At 38.9% G+C, this 14,170-nt stretch overlaps 1 protein-coding gene across 3 annotated transcripts in view; it reads left to right on the plus strand.

Moving 5' to 3' along the window:
- LOC308664500 (ephrin type-B receptor 5) overlaps nt 1-14,170 on the plus strand; it is a 175,535-nt gene that overhangs the window by 38,628 nt on the left and 122,737 nt on the right. For all 3 annotated transcript variants that reach the window (XM_081321780.1, XM_081321779.1, XM_081321781.1), the window contains 2 exons: nt 11,312-11,376; nt 13,401-14,097. In XM_081321780.1, the coding sequence (XP_081177906.1) occupies nt 11,312-11,376; nt 13,401-14,097 (762 nt within the window). The remainder of the gene's footprint in view (nt 1-11,311; nt 11,377-13,400; nt 14,098-14,170) is intronic.

The raw sequence follows: 14,170 nt of genomic DNA on the forward strand, positions 1-14,170 counted from the left end.
TGTCTACCTACTGAGTCCTTCCCAAGGACCTGGGATAGGCAGATATTATTGTTTGATGGTGCTAAAGGTATCATTGCAGAATGTAAGCTGTTGTGAGTAAAGCTGCCTTTTGCAATTGACTGATGGTGATTTTGTCAATGCTGATGGTGTTCAAGTGGTGCTCCAGTTGTTTTGGGATTACATGCAACATGACTATTACTCTAGTCTATTACTATTGGTACTATCCTTGATTTCTTTTGCCTCAGTTGTTCAGACGTCTTCTTCCTCTTGTTAGTAGTAATAAAAATAACTGGCAAACCCTATGTGATTCAAAAAGACCCAGCAAAGGGGACAACATCAGGAAACTATAGGATGACAACATGCTTGCATAAAATGTTTGATTACTCACATAATAGCAAACAACATTCAAGATTATTTAGAAAAAAAATAATATTCTTCCAATAGAATAGAAAGAAAACAAAAGGAAAAGCAGAGGTACCAAAGATCATCTTCTGATATATAAAATGCTTTGGAGAATGGCAAAAGGCAAAAAACCAACTTCCATATGATCTGAATTGATTACAAAAAGATATTTAATTCATTACCACAAACCTGGATCATCAAATGTTTGGAAACAACTGGCATCAGTGAAAAACATTAGAATGTTTGTAGAAAAAATAATGAAGGGGTAAAAAACAGAATTGGTGGGTTGGAAATAAAAAATATGGACTCATCAACATTAGGACAGGCATCTTCCAAGGTGACTCATTATTATCCTTATTATTTATCATTGCTATGATCCTACTTTCAGTGATTTTGAAGGAAATAGTCTTTGCTACCAGGAAGCAAAAATGGCTAATAAAATCTCACATTTTTATATGGAAGCTGTATGGAAATAAAAATTCAGCCATTGACAAATAGTATAAGAATTTTTAGCATAGATATAGCAGTGTAATTTGGCTTAGAGAAATGTGCTATAGTAGCAAAAAAACAGGATAAAATCACAAAGAGTAATAGAATTGAAATGCCAGATGAACAAACCATTAGGAGCTATTAGGATAAAGAATACAACCTGGGCAATTTACATTTTGAGAACATCAGTGTGGACAAATTAAAAATGTGATTAGTAAAGAATACATCCGAAAAGTGAGAAAATTTCTAAAGACAAAACTGAATGGTGAAAACACCACCGAAGTCATCAATAATTGGGCCATATCTGTGATATGATACATTGCTGGAATTATTAATTAGCTATAAGTTGAACTGGACAGTTTGGATCAAAAAATAACAAATCTATTCACTATGCATTACTTCCCTAGAGTGATATTAATAAATTATATCTGCCCCATAGAAATGTAGGAAGAGCTTTACTTCAAGTCAAACAAACTGTCAAAGAAGAAAAACATGCATTGGTTGATTACATAAAAGGCAGCCAAGAACAAGCATGATGCAAGTTAAAAAAAATGGAACTTGATGAATGTATAGGAAACAAAACATGAATATTGAAATAATGTAATAAACTCAATAACAATGCTGGCAAGGTAAAACATTACATAGTCAATTTCTACAAAAGATCAAAGGTAAGGTGGTTAAAGATAAAACCTGGCAATGGCTTACAACTGGAATATTAAAAAAGAAACTGAAGGGCTTGATTTTTGGCTGCTTAAGAGCAAGCTATTCAAACTAATGCAATCAAGAAAAAATTGAAAAATCATGAAATTCTTCAAAGTGCAGATTGTGCAAAGGGACAGATAGCTTCTGGAAGAAGATTGCACAAACTGATTATAAATAATGGCATATCACAATCACCAAAATGATTTATTAGAACATGTGTAAAAATTATTATGTGCCAGTAAAGAAAAACTAGTGAAAAGGCAAAAGTAGTTGAAAATGAGTAGGTTAAAATATTGTGAGATTTCTGAATACAAACTCATAAAGTCTTGGCTCATAATACACAGGATTTAACTCTGGTTGAAAAGAAGAAAGTATGCATAATTGATTTGGCAATACCAGGAGATAGTAGAAGAGAAGACAAAAAAATGGAGAAGATGACAAAGTGTCAAAATATGAAAATCAAAATTGAAAGGAGATGGTCTAAACTAGGTATGACAATCCCAGGGGTTATTGGCACACTGAGTGCCATACTAAAAAATCTTGGATGGCACTTAGAAAATATGTACATTGATAAAATTTTCATCTGTCAGTTTCAAAAGGCCACTGCTTGTACTACTCTGAGGGATTACAACATCCTAAGTTCTTGGGCTAACACCACTTAAAGAACTGGCAGATTGATTCCACATTTTTATACATATAATAATTAGTAAAAATACTGGGGCCATCAAGTTGAGAAGGTTTTGCAAAATGGGTGAGTTAAGATGTTATGGAACTTTAGGTCTAAATTTTCCTCATCTTGCTCATAACATATCTGATATACCAATTTTTGAAAAGAAGAAAGTCCATGATGTTGCTATACTAGGTGATGCTAGGATGGAGGAAAAACAACTGGAAGAAATTACAAAATATCGGGACTTGCAGATCAAAGACAAAAACTTATGGAAAAAAGAAATCCATTGTGATCCCAGTCATGATTGGAGCCTTTGAAGCAATACCCAAATGACTCCTTCAGTATCTGGAAATATTGAATTTATCAGATTTGAAAATCTTAAAATTTACAAAAAAAATATTCTGCTTGGGTTCTTATATTCTTCGATGCTACTTTAATAATTCTTAGGTGCTTGATTAGCACTTAGATTATTAGGTTTCTACCCATCTTAGTGGACTTTATCTGTAGACTACCCACCTATAATGATGATACAGAATTTTGCAAAGGAATAAGTAAAACTCTAGCTGTCATATATGACTGAATACATTAAAGTGGGACCTCTGAATTGTTGGAACTTTTTTCTCCCAATTTCCTTTAGTGAAGGACCAAAGCCTCTCTTAAGAGAGAAAAACATCCCCATGCTCCTAATTTGCCATGTTTTGAAATATTTCCATTTACTTTATCAGACTGCAAGAATTGCTTTGGAGCCTTTTAGCTGAATCGACAGGAATTGCTCTGTAAGCCTTACCTTGCTTGTCTACCATGTCAATTCTTATATGGCACAAGATATTCATTTGCCTAGGTAATTGCATTTTGTTTGCTCTACTTTATTTCTTGGCACAACAACAAAGGTCTATAGATTCATGGGAAGGCCACCTACTTACTATACTTTATGTCTCAGCCTTTCTTCCAGAAATGCTAGACAGCATGTGGTGAGAATTATTGCTTTCTCTTCCAACTATCATTGTGGGGTTGAGTGAAGGCAAATGGCAGGATTAGGGCATGAATCCATATTTTATCATCTATGACAGCCCTCATAAGATCCAAGTACACTCGGATGTTAAGAAATTAATTTTTTCCTCCAAATTGCTGTTATGTTGTCAAGTGCTGCAGTGTGGGAGGGGATAAGACTCCCTAATGTTAGGAATGGGTGAGTTAGGCAGAATGTTTTTTTTTTATCTCCAGTGGATAATTTTTCCCAGTTTCCTGCATTGAAAAACTGAAACCTCTCTTGCATTTTAAAGATCCCAGAATGACTGAGTAGCAACAGTGAACACCCCGAAACTTGGTTTCCTGGTTGTTAAAAGCTGAAACCAAGAGTGCTGCAGTTTGCAACACAGTTGTATTGAGCAGCAGTGGACAAAACTCGTCATTTTTTTAACTTTAAAGATACTTTAAAGAGAATTTTATGAGAGCCAGGTGAGGAGTTGACATACAGATCAAGCAGGCAAAAGGGAGATGGTCCTGGATAAGTGCTAAATAAGGATCCCAAGGAAATTGCCAAATTCAGTTTCTGATACAGAGCTAATGTATACAAGAATTTTGGACACCCTCTCCTTCTAATTTTAAACTGAGTAATTTTCAACTGGATGCACAAAATATTGTGTGCGCATCTGGAGACGGAAAAAAAGCAAACACGCTTGGATGAATGAGGTATATTTCATGAGCTTGCATAGCATTGCAGACAAAGTTCAATTAAGAAATTGAAAGGTGTGCTCAACTAGCGTTTCAGCGATTCTAGCAAGAGATTGTGGGGAGAAAAATTGACAAGCACTTCCAGTCTTTGCTTGGGGATCAAATATAGTGTGCAACCAGCCATAGGCTTTGAGGAAAAAGGGGGTAAATGCAAAGCTGTTAGGTAGATAGGGAGAATCAAAATCAGTTTTGGGGGTTAATGATGGAGGAAATGCACATCTGTGCTGATGTGGTTGAGAAAAGTCTGCTGATTTAAGAAACACTCAGTGGAATTTCTGCAAATATCTGACGTTATGAAAAATTCCACTAGAAATAAAGGGAAAAATACTAGCTATGTTTTGTTATTTACATACCAGTTAAAATCTCATGTAGACGTATGGTAAATTGTCATTTTATTCATATGTAATGATACTTCTGAGGAAAAAAAACTCCTGACATAGTAGAAATAATTAAAAGGAAAAAAACACAAAACCCCCCCAGCATTTAAAATCTGCTAACATTTTTAAACTATTTAATTAAAAAGATATGTCTTATGTTTTTTAACCAAGTAAGAGAATAGGGGACTAATTTGAATGGAGGAACATTTCACCATTTCTGAGCAATGCAGCGGATGTTTCTCATGTGCCTGAAAAGCCGGTCTGTATGACAGATGTGGCTCTCAAAGGGGCTTTTTTCCCCCTGTCAATTTGAATGCTTGAATAGCTTCATAGGGAAGGAGATGTTCTCTAACAAATGCAAGGAGTTTAAAGCTGAAAAATTAAGCCCATCACAGTCAGTTCATCCCAGAAAGTGACTGGCTTTTGTTGATTAATTCTTTGACCCTCATGTATACCGGTCCAGTCATTAATTATTGAATCTGCCAAGATTCTGCTTTAATGAAGAAATCTGGCTAATAAGTATAAAATAAATAAAATTATTCAGACCTGTAGAGCATATTGCAGGATTCTGAATATAATCCAACCAAGGCATAGATGGTGATGGTGATGTTGATGATGATGGTGATGATGATAATTGGTTAATCTTCAATTCGATTCACAGTCTGGGATTGGTAAAAGCTTAACAGTTCAAGTCCTAACCAAGGACCCAAGCGCTGTTAAGGTAGCGTCTCAGTATATAAGTAGTTCCGAGTAAGGTTGGGGTTTTTTTTTGTTTTTTTCCATGTCTAATAAGTTTATAATAATAATAATATTCATGTCTAATACGTTTCCACGTATCCAGGCAGCCCTTCAGGCATTGCTCCCAGGGCTCCTATTGCTATTGGTAGAACCATTGAATTCTTTTCTGTGACTAATAAATAATGAAGCTGATGGAGGAAAATGCGTTCCCTTCCATTACCACCGTCTTCACCATCTGAAGATCTGGAGACAATGCAGGATTCAGAAATATCCTTAAGCCCATCCGGTTGTGACTTTGTCATGGGCTTGTTGTTTGTGTTTTTGCCCATTGAATACGTGACTTACAGCTGAGTGAAAGTTGTCATCCTCAAACCTAACACAAATCAACAGTTCTATAATATGATTTGCTCAGTGCTTGATAGCCTTTTGCCCTCTTCTCTCTCTTAACGTAGCCATTTTCAGCAGGAAGTGAAAGTACATTTATAGATCTGGTGCTTTCTGAGCTTGGTTGTTTTTTTTGCCAGACATTTCATTACCAAAGTAGGTAACATTAACAAGACTAGAACTAATGATGAGGTTACCTAGTTTAATAATGGAAAAATCTGCAAGAAAACAACCAAGCTCAGAGGGCACCAAGGACCCCATATTTCAACCCTGAGTTATATTGTCTTCTATTGGTACATTTACAGAGTTCCTGATGGGCAGCCAGACATACCTGACTGCCACGGCCCATTTAGATTGGCAGGTACTAGAGCCTATGTTTGTTTTAAATACTGTACCTGGGAGTGACACAGTATCTATGGCAACAGAGGAACTAGGAGTCTGACAGCTTTGCAAGTGATTTTCTTGGGGGAAAAAATGGGACAAACCAGAAAAAGGGGCAAGTCTGAAAGAGGTTCATAGGGTTAAAAATATTGTTTATGTTTGTAACTTTGTTTTACAAAGAAAAATTCAAGAATAAAATCAAAAAGAATTAGTGCCCCTTTACAGTAATGACCTGTTGAAAAAGTAACATTGGAACCATTCCTTGTAGTTATGACCTTTGCATGAATAATAATAATAATAATAATAATAATAATAATAATAATAATAATAATAATAATAATAATAATAATAATAATAATAATAATTTTATTTATATACCGCCCTTCTCCCGAAGGACTCAGGGCAGTGAACAGGGCAGACATATAAAAAATACAAAAATACAAAAGTTAAAAAGAATTAAACATATGCCCAGGCTAAAAACAGTAAATACATATATTAAAATGACAATAAAAACCCAACCCATCCCCCATCAGGCCAAGCCGGCTTGTTCAAATAAATGTGTCTTCAGATCGCGACGGAAGGAGTGAAGGTCGGGCGCCATCCGGAGCTCAACCGGCAACCGATTCCATAGCTCCGGGGCGCCCACAGAGAAGGACCTCCCCCTGGGGGCCACCAACCGACATTCTCTGATCGGTGGCACCCTGAGGAGGCCCTCTCTGTGGGAGCGCACAGGGCGGAGGGAAGTTGATGCCGGCAGCAGGTGTTCCCTAAGGTACTCCGGACCCATGCCATGTAGGGCCTTAAACACCATTACCAGTACCTTGAATCTCACCCGGAAGACAACTGGTAACCAATGCAGCTCACGGAGCAGAGGTGTAACATGGGAGTATCGGGAGACTCCCAACACAACTCTCGCGGCTGCATTCTGTACCAGTTGGAGCCTCTGAGTGGTCCTCAAGGGCAGCCCCATGTAGAATGTGAAGCAAAGGAAAGCTGATGTAAGTTAATAAGCACAGTTGTGATATCACATAGTTACTGCTTTGTTTAGTGAAAAAGTTGCCAGTTCCAGTTATGGTTGCTAATGTGGGAATGCTTGTATATATTGTATATATTGTTCTGCAAATTGGAGGGGTGTGATCTGACTTTTCAGTTAAGTTTGTTTTGATTTTGAGTAGAAGGGCTGTTCTCTGGGATAAAAAAGTTAGCCTCCAAATATATTTTCCATTTTCTCAAGGGGTTACCGTGCAGGCAGACAAGGATATGAAGATGACCTTCTCTGTCCTAAAGTAGTCTGAATTAAACTGAGCCATTAACCTAAATCTGTGTCATATCTGAGTGAGTAAGAAGAATACACCTGCTCTAATTTAAGGAGGACTATCCTATTTGACAGCTCAGTGGAGCAGTATATGGTCAGGATGTTGATGAAGGATGCTGAGGTTAATATTAAGGAACAGAGGAAGAAGAAAATCAATATTGTAATCTTTTAATAGTAAACACGAGTACCTGGAAGCCGATTAATTCAGAAGCAAAACAGGACCAACAAAAAAAATGATAAAGTAGTTTTACCTACTTGGGAATTTTCTAGATCAGGGGTTTCAAACTGCCGGCCCGTGGGCCCGATGCGTCATGGGGTGGAAGCCATGCCCACCCCATTGCCAGCAATGGCAAAACTGTCCCGATATGGACCTGACGCAAGTAATTCATGAACCGACTCATGTGGGAGGTCACACCCTGGATTTGGTTTTCCTATCTAGACGGTGGTTAGATGATCTTGGTGGGGGCTCTCCAATTATTACGCCCCTGTCATGGACCGATCATCATCTCCTGCGGCTGGTCTTCTGTTTTGCCACTCCCCACCGTGGGGGTGCTGAGCCAACTAGATGGTTCCGCCCCAGACGCTTAATGGACCCCGAGAGGTTCCAGGCAGCACTGGGGGCCCCACCTGCCTCCTCTGCTCACAGCTCGGCAGATGCCTTAGTGGAAGCCTGGGAAAGGACGGCCACGGAGGCTCTTGACCGAGTTGTACCCTTGCGGCCCCTGACCCGGCGCAGATCCCAGTGGGCTCCATGGTTTTCCGCGGAGCTCCGGAAGATGAAGCATCGGAGACGGGGCCTAGAGAGCGGTTGGAGGTCCAGTCGATCTGAATCCGACCGATTGCGACTAAGAACCCATATTAGGTCTTATCTCGCAGCGATGAGGGTAGCGAGGTCTAACTACTTCGCTGCCCTCATCGCGTCCGCAGATAATCGCCCGGCCGCCCTGTTTAGGGTGACCCGCTCCCTCCTTAATCAGGAGGTGAGTGAGGAACCCTTGCAGGGGCGTGCCGAGAAGTTTAGCCTTCGGGAGAAGGGCAGTATACAAATTAATTAAATAAATAAATAAATAAATAAATATGTTGTGCGACATCACATGACGTTGCGAGTTTGACATGTCTGTTCTAGATGGTCAGCAATACAAATATTGCTGAAATAAATAAAATAAATAAATAAAATAATAAAATAAATAAATAAATAAATAAATAAATAAATAAATAAATAAATAAATATTGCTGAAATAAAATAAATAAATAAATATTTTCTTTTTCTTCCTAGCAAGTGCAGTATAAGCACATATATCTTAAAATAACATCTAAAAATCAAATGCCTTAAAAGATAAGACTTACGGAGAGCAGTACTTGTCAGCTGAGCCTGAGATATCGAATCAATCTAAATTTACATTGGATGGATTTATATATTATTCCATTTCATTACATTTTTCTGATTTAAAAAAAAAACTGGCAAAGTCTTGTTATGTGCAATTTCCACGAATAGATGCATGTTTTCTATGCAACTTTCCATAACGAAAAAACTTCTAATAGAAACCTGTAACAAATTCAGCTGTGTGTAATATAGGTGGCTTTCAGCTTAGAACCACAACTGAGACCAGATTTTCCAAACCACAGTGGTTGTTAAGTGAGCTACATCCCATCACATAACCTCCTTTTTTTTGCCATGGTTGTTAAGTGATTCACTGCATTGTTAAGTGAATCATATGGTTGTTAAGTGGATGTGGCTTCTTCCCCCATTGACTTTATTGTCAAAAGCTGGCTGGGAAGGTTGCAAATGGCAAAAACATGACCTTGAGATGGTGCAATCATCATAAATACATGCTGGTTTCCAAGCACTCAACGTTTGATCATGTGACCATGGGGATACTGCCACGGTCATAAGTGTGAGGATCAGTTGTAACTCTTTTTTTTCAGTTCCACTTTAACTTTGAACAGTTGCTACAGTAAATGAATGGTTAAGACGAGGACCGCCTGTACACATTTTTTGTATGTACTGTAGCCCCCCCTTTTAATGTATATTTTTAAACCATGTCTTTTAAATTAATTTTGGACGCTAGGGTAATCTGTTCAGTCGTGCCTGCAACAACTGATCCCACTTTCCTAAATCAGACCATTCTATCTCAATATGTGATAGATTTCTTTTTCTTTGCTTTGCCACTGTACCAAAATTCTTCATTTTCCTATGCAAGATTCCAGAGTCCTGAGATTTCCCAGTTCCATAGACATTTTTTATTTCTTCGTGCAGTACAAAAAATGTGAAAGATGGGGAGAAGGGAAACTGATCTGTTTAAATTCCCCATCTGCGAACCATTTTAGTAGCTCCTATCATTTGGAATCTAGTCTACTTGCTTTATGTGTCCTTCCTTTCCTCTGTCTCTATGCAAGCTAGTTGTTTAAATATCCCCTATTGGAGGAGATCCCTCTCAGCCCCAGGTTGTATGTATTTGCTGGCCCATGAAAAATGAACGTGTGCTCTCTGTCTCTCAATTTCTTCAAAAATAATACCTGGGTCACTGGAGACAAGCCATCTGGGGAGCATCACTTTGGCCAGCTGTGGAATGCAAGGCACTGAAGCAAATGTTTGTCCTTCTCTTTCTCACTTCCCACGCTAAAAATTTCCTTAAATAAAATGTCTATGATTATGTTAAGTTGGTTGTCCAAAATAAAGTTTCCATTTTGATCGAAATCAAAACTTACTTTGTTGGCTTAATTTTGATCCAAAATACCTTTCTGCTGAAACATATAATGTCTTGTTTAAGCCAGCTCTTGCTACTTAAACCTGAAAGGGAAGCCTAGGTTTAGAGATGGGCAAGGTCTACATATATACCTGATTTCGGTTGTATTCTAGAAGCTGGCCCAGCCTATGTAAGTGCATTTCTTTCTTCCCCTTTGCTCAGTATGGTCCACAATAAGCAGGAGAAGAACAATTCTGTCCTTTGACCAGTGTGACAGTGTCCTGTAGACTGGTTCTTCTACTTCTGACCCAAAATGACTTAGATGTGGACTTGGTGGTTCAAATATGTTTTAGGAGTAGATTTTTGATCCAGCAAATTTCTGGTATGTTTCTAAATTAAAGATTTGTAGAAAAGTTCCAGATCATTGCAGGACACAAATAGGAGTTATACCTGCCAAGAGAAGTTGAGGCTGAACTGTATGTAAATATGGAGGAAACCTCACCCTCGCTATTACTGATAATGTTGCCCAGTCAGGTAATGGAATGTCTGCAAGCAAACCACCAAGGACAGAATGCACCAAGGAATAGCCATTCCTGGAAGTTCTAGGAAATAAATAGTTTCTCTTGTTTTTACTTTAAGTATGACAATTTCAACAAAAAAACAAAAACAAAAAAACCACCCCACAATATTCTATGTTTTGTAACTCTTCACCATTTTGCTCAACAGCTTTAATTGCTACACTACTTCTGTGGAGATATAACCTGTGTTTACAGGTTCATTCTGGATGAAGTTACACAATAACTTGAAAGAGTTTTTGTTCAATCATTGGTCTCTCTTCTAAAAAGAAGTCTTTTTTAAAAAAAGTGTTAACTGAGGCACAAGAATAGGGAAGGGGGAGGGGGCCTTTGATCTCCACTGTTGTCACAGTGCACTTCAGGAACCAAACATGTTTCAGTGAGCTTAAGCTGCCTTGTCCTGTTGCTGGAGTCTTCAGCAAAAGAAGAAAATATAATAAGACAGGTACTAGCTCTGTCTTGAAGATGATGACTTTGTGAATGGGTAATGTAAGAAGAATTCAATGTTTGTAAAAGCAAAATCTTCAGTAGTTGCTTCTTGCAGATAAGCTCTTCAGTGGAAATTGAAATGAAATAGGTAATAAATGTGGTACATATGACTCATTCCCAAAGTATGAAGTAGCTGCATGTAATGGATGAAACCACTTAAATGAATATCATGCCTGAAGACTTGCAAGAAATCACTTGCAAAGCTGACAAACTCATAGTTCCCCCAGCCCAGATCCCATATTTGATAGCAGATCTTGTTTGAGACTAGTAATCATGCCTGCCCTCAGGAGATGATATAGGAAGGAATTAGCTGTCATTTGGAACTGTCTCCTAAAACCATCATTTTTATCTGTTTATCTCTCCAACAGAAATCCTTTTGGATACAACAGGTGAGACCTCTGAGATTGGATGGACCGCCCATCCTCCTGATGGGGTAGGTGCTTCCCTTCATTCTCTTTTGCTGAAAATTGGCCACCCTCTCAAAACCTGGTAATGCGCTCTGCACACAACAAATACACACAGAGAAACCAAAGTGTAATGGCTGGGATTTCAAATGGTATCCCCTTTCAAAGTCAATGGAGAAAACTAGAAAGGGTTGACTGCTTTTCTTTCTGACTATTATTAATTTCTGCCAAGACTTTGGATCTTCTGTCTTGGACTATTACCATAAGGGGAGACAATACAGGATTCTTCTCATAATCTATCCACAAAAGGCAATAGATTAGATTTGTCTTCTTCAAAGGAGCATTGTAAAAAGTACTGTCAGAGAGCCACAGTGTTGAGTGCTGAATAATTGTACTTTCCCCTTAGTTTGGGTTGATATAGTGTTCCCTTGACTCCATGCACTGTCAGTGTTCCCTTGACTCCAAGGTGTTTCTTAACTCCATGCTAATTATACTTGTGAAAGAGAGTCTGGTCTTCAGACTCATTTGGTAGCCCCAGACTGAAAGAGAAAGGAACTATATGACAACATAGCATTTTTAGCGATAGGTTTTCTAGTTGGGGTGATAGCACAAGAGTGCCTGTTGTGTAGTGTTATTTCTCTGTCTTTCTATGCTATTTTTCCCCCCTGCTGATTTTGTTGAGAAGAGAAAAGAAAGGAAAGACTTATGAATACTGAAAGAAGAGCAAAATCAGGAGTGTTGTCTGAGAAAAAGTGAATCCAAATGTCTCATTAAAGCAATTTTTATTAGGCAACAAATGCAAACTTCAGAATTTCATTAAAAATTCAGAAATGAATGGGCAGTAGAAGATAAAAGCATACAAGATATTTAAACTATGCCCACGCTCTGCATTTTTTCCTGGATTATTAATTTTGTTGATTGACAAAGAGTTCTTGGAAACTCAAAGGCTTATTCAAAAAAGTGTCCATTTCCCCCTTGATTCTAGGGTACAAGAACAAGGTGCAGGCACTGTTATTTTCCATCTTGTAGCCAAAATGATAGATGAGATGCTAGTATATACCAATTGCTCTCTGTTAACCTAGCTCAGGGGTAGGCAACTTTGCTCTTTTATGACTTGTGGACTGCTGGCTCAGGAATTCTGGGAGTTGAAGTCCACAACTCATAAAAGAGCCAAGGTTGCCTAACCCTGATTAGCTAAATTAAAAAACCCTGCCATGGGCTGATTTTTATTTTTTTAAAAATTATTTAAACATTCTTTTAAGAAATAATGGATCCCTTTGACCATTTTGTAGGCTGAATGATAGAAGAAATTAGGAGGTACTAGCATCTTTTTAAAATGTTCAGTAAATTTTGCTCTCTTTGTTTGTGAGTATGAATTCTACCTCCCTTAAGAAGGAGAAGCTCAGAAACAAGCAACTGTGTTATTGTTCTCTTTGCTAGATTTGTGTTGCTACAGAAAAGTGTTGCCATTTAACCCTTAAGTAACATAACATATTGCCATTGGACCTATTTCTCATCCAATGTTGTTGTTGTTGTTTCTTCTTCTTCTTCTTCTTCTTCTTCTTCTTCTTCTTCTTCTTCTTCTTCTTCTTCTTCTTCTTCTTCTTCTTCTTCTTCTTCTTCTTCTTCTTCTTCTTCTCCTCCTCCTCCTCCTCCTCCTCCTCCTCCTCCTCCTCCCCTTCTCCCTCCTCCCCCTCCTCTTCTTTCCCTCTTCCCCCTTCAAAAAGTCATACAAATGATTGTGAGCAGAAGAGAGATGTGCAACTGAATTCCAAGAAATGTTCCTGAGCTCCTCTACAAGACATAGATTAAGGAAGGCACTCAGTGTTGAGAGTCAGGAAACCAAGTAATATTAATCTCATATTATCCCCGAGGAACTTCTAAACATGATGGAACTAAAATTTAGGCCAAATCTGTGTAATACTTTCTGTGGCAGGATCCAGGTGGCTGTTCTCAGGTGTAAAATAACACTGTTCCTGATCCATAAGATTTACATTTCCAGCTTGTCTTCTTTTTCCTTCACTCCCCTCCATTCCCTTCCCCCTCCATACAGTGGGATGAGGTGAGTGTCTTGGATGACAGGAAGCATCTGATCCGAACCTTTGAGGTATGCAATGTTGCTGAGCCGGGACAGAATAATTGGCTGCGCACTCATTTCATAGAGCGTCGTGGAGCCCACAGAGTTCACATACGCCTCCGCTTTTCTGTTCGTGACTGTGCCAGCATGAGGACCGTGGCTTCTTCTTGCAAAGAGACTTTTACCCTTTACTATCATGAATCCGAGACTGACCTAGCCACTGCCGAGCATCCGGAGTGGCACGAGGGCCCCTGGACCAAAGTGGATACAATTGCCGCTGATGAGAGCTTCTCTCAGGTGGATAGCTCTGGGAAAGTGGTGAAGATGAACATCAAGGTGCGAAGCTTTGGGCCATTGACGAAGAGGGGTTTCTACTTGGCCTTTCAAGACTCTGGGGCCTGCATGTCTCTGGTGGCTGTCCAGGTTTTCTTCTACAAATGCCCTGCAGTGGTGAAAGGTTTTGCCTCTTTCCCGGAGACGTTTGCGGGAGGTGAGAGGACTTCTTTGGTGGAGGCACCAGGAACTTGTGTGGCTGATGCGGAAGAAGCCAGCAGTACTGGCTCCTCTGGAGTGAAGTTGCATTGTAACGGGGAAGGCGAGTGGATGGTGGCGATTGGAAGATGTGCCTGTCGTGCCGGCTATGAGCCTATGGACAGTGAGAGAATCTGCAAAGGTAAGAAACAGATGCTCCAGGGAGTGTCCCTGGCATTTTTCAGGTCAACCTCTTTGGAATAGAAACCCACAAT

Source organism: Vipera berus (assembly GCF_964194415.1).
Source record: "Vipera berus genome assembly, chromosome: 2".
Classification (NCBI taxonomy): domain Eukaryota; kingdom Metazoa; phylum Chordata; class Lepidosauria; order Squamata; family Viperidae; genus Vipera; species Vipera berus.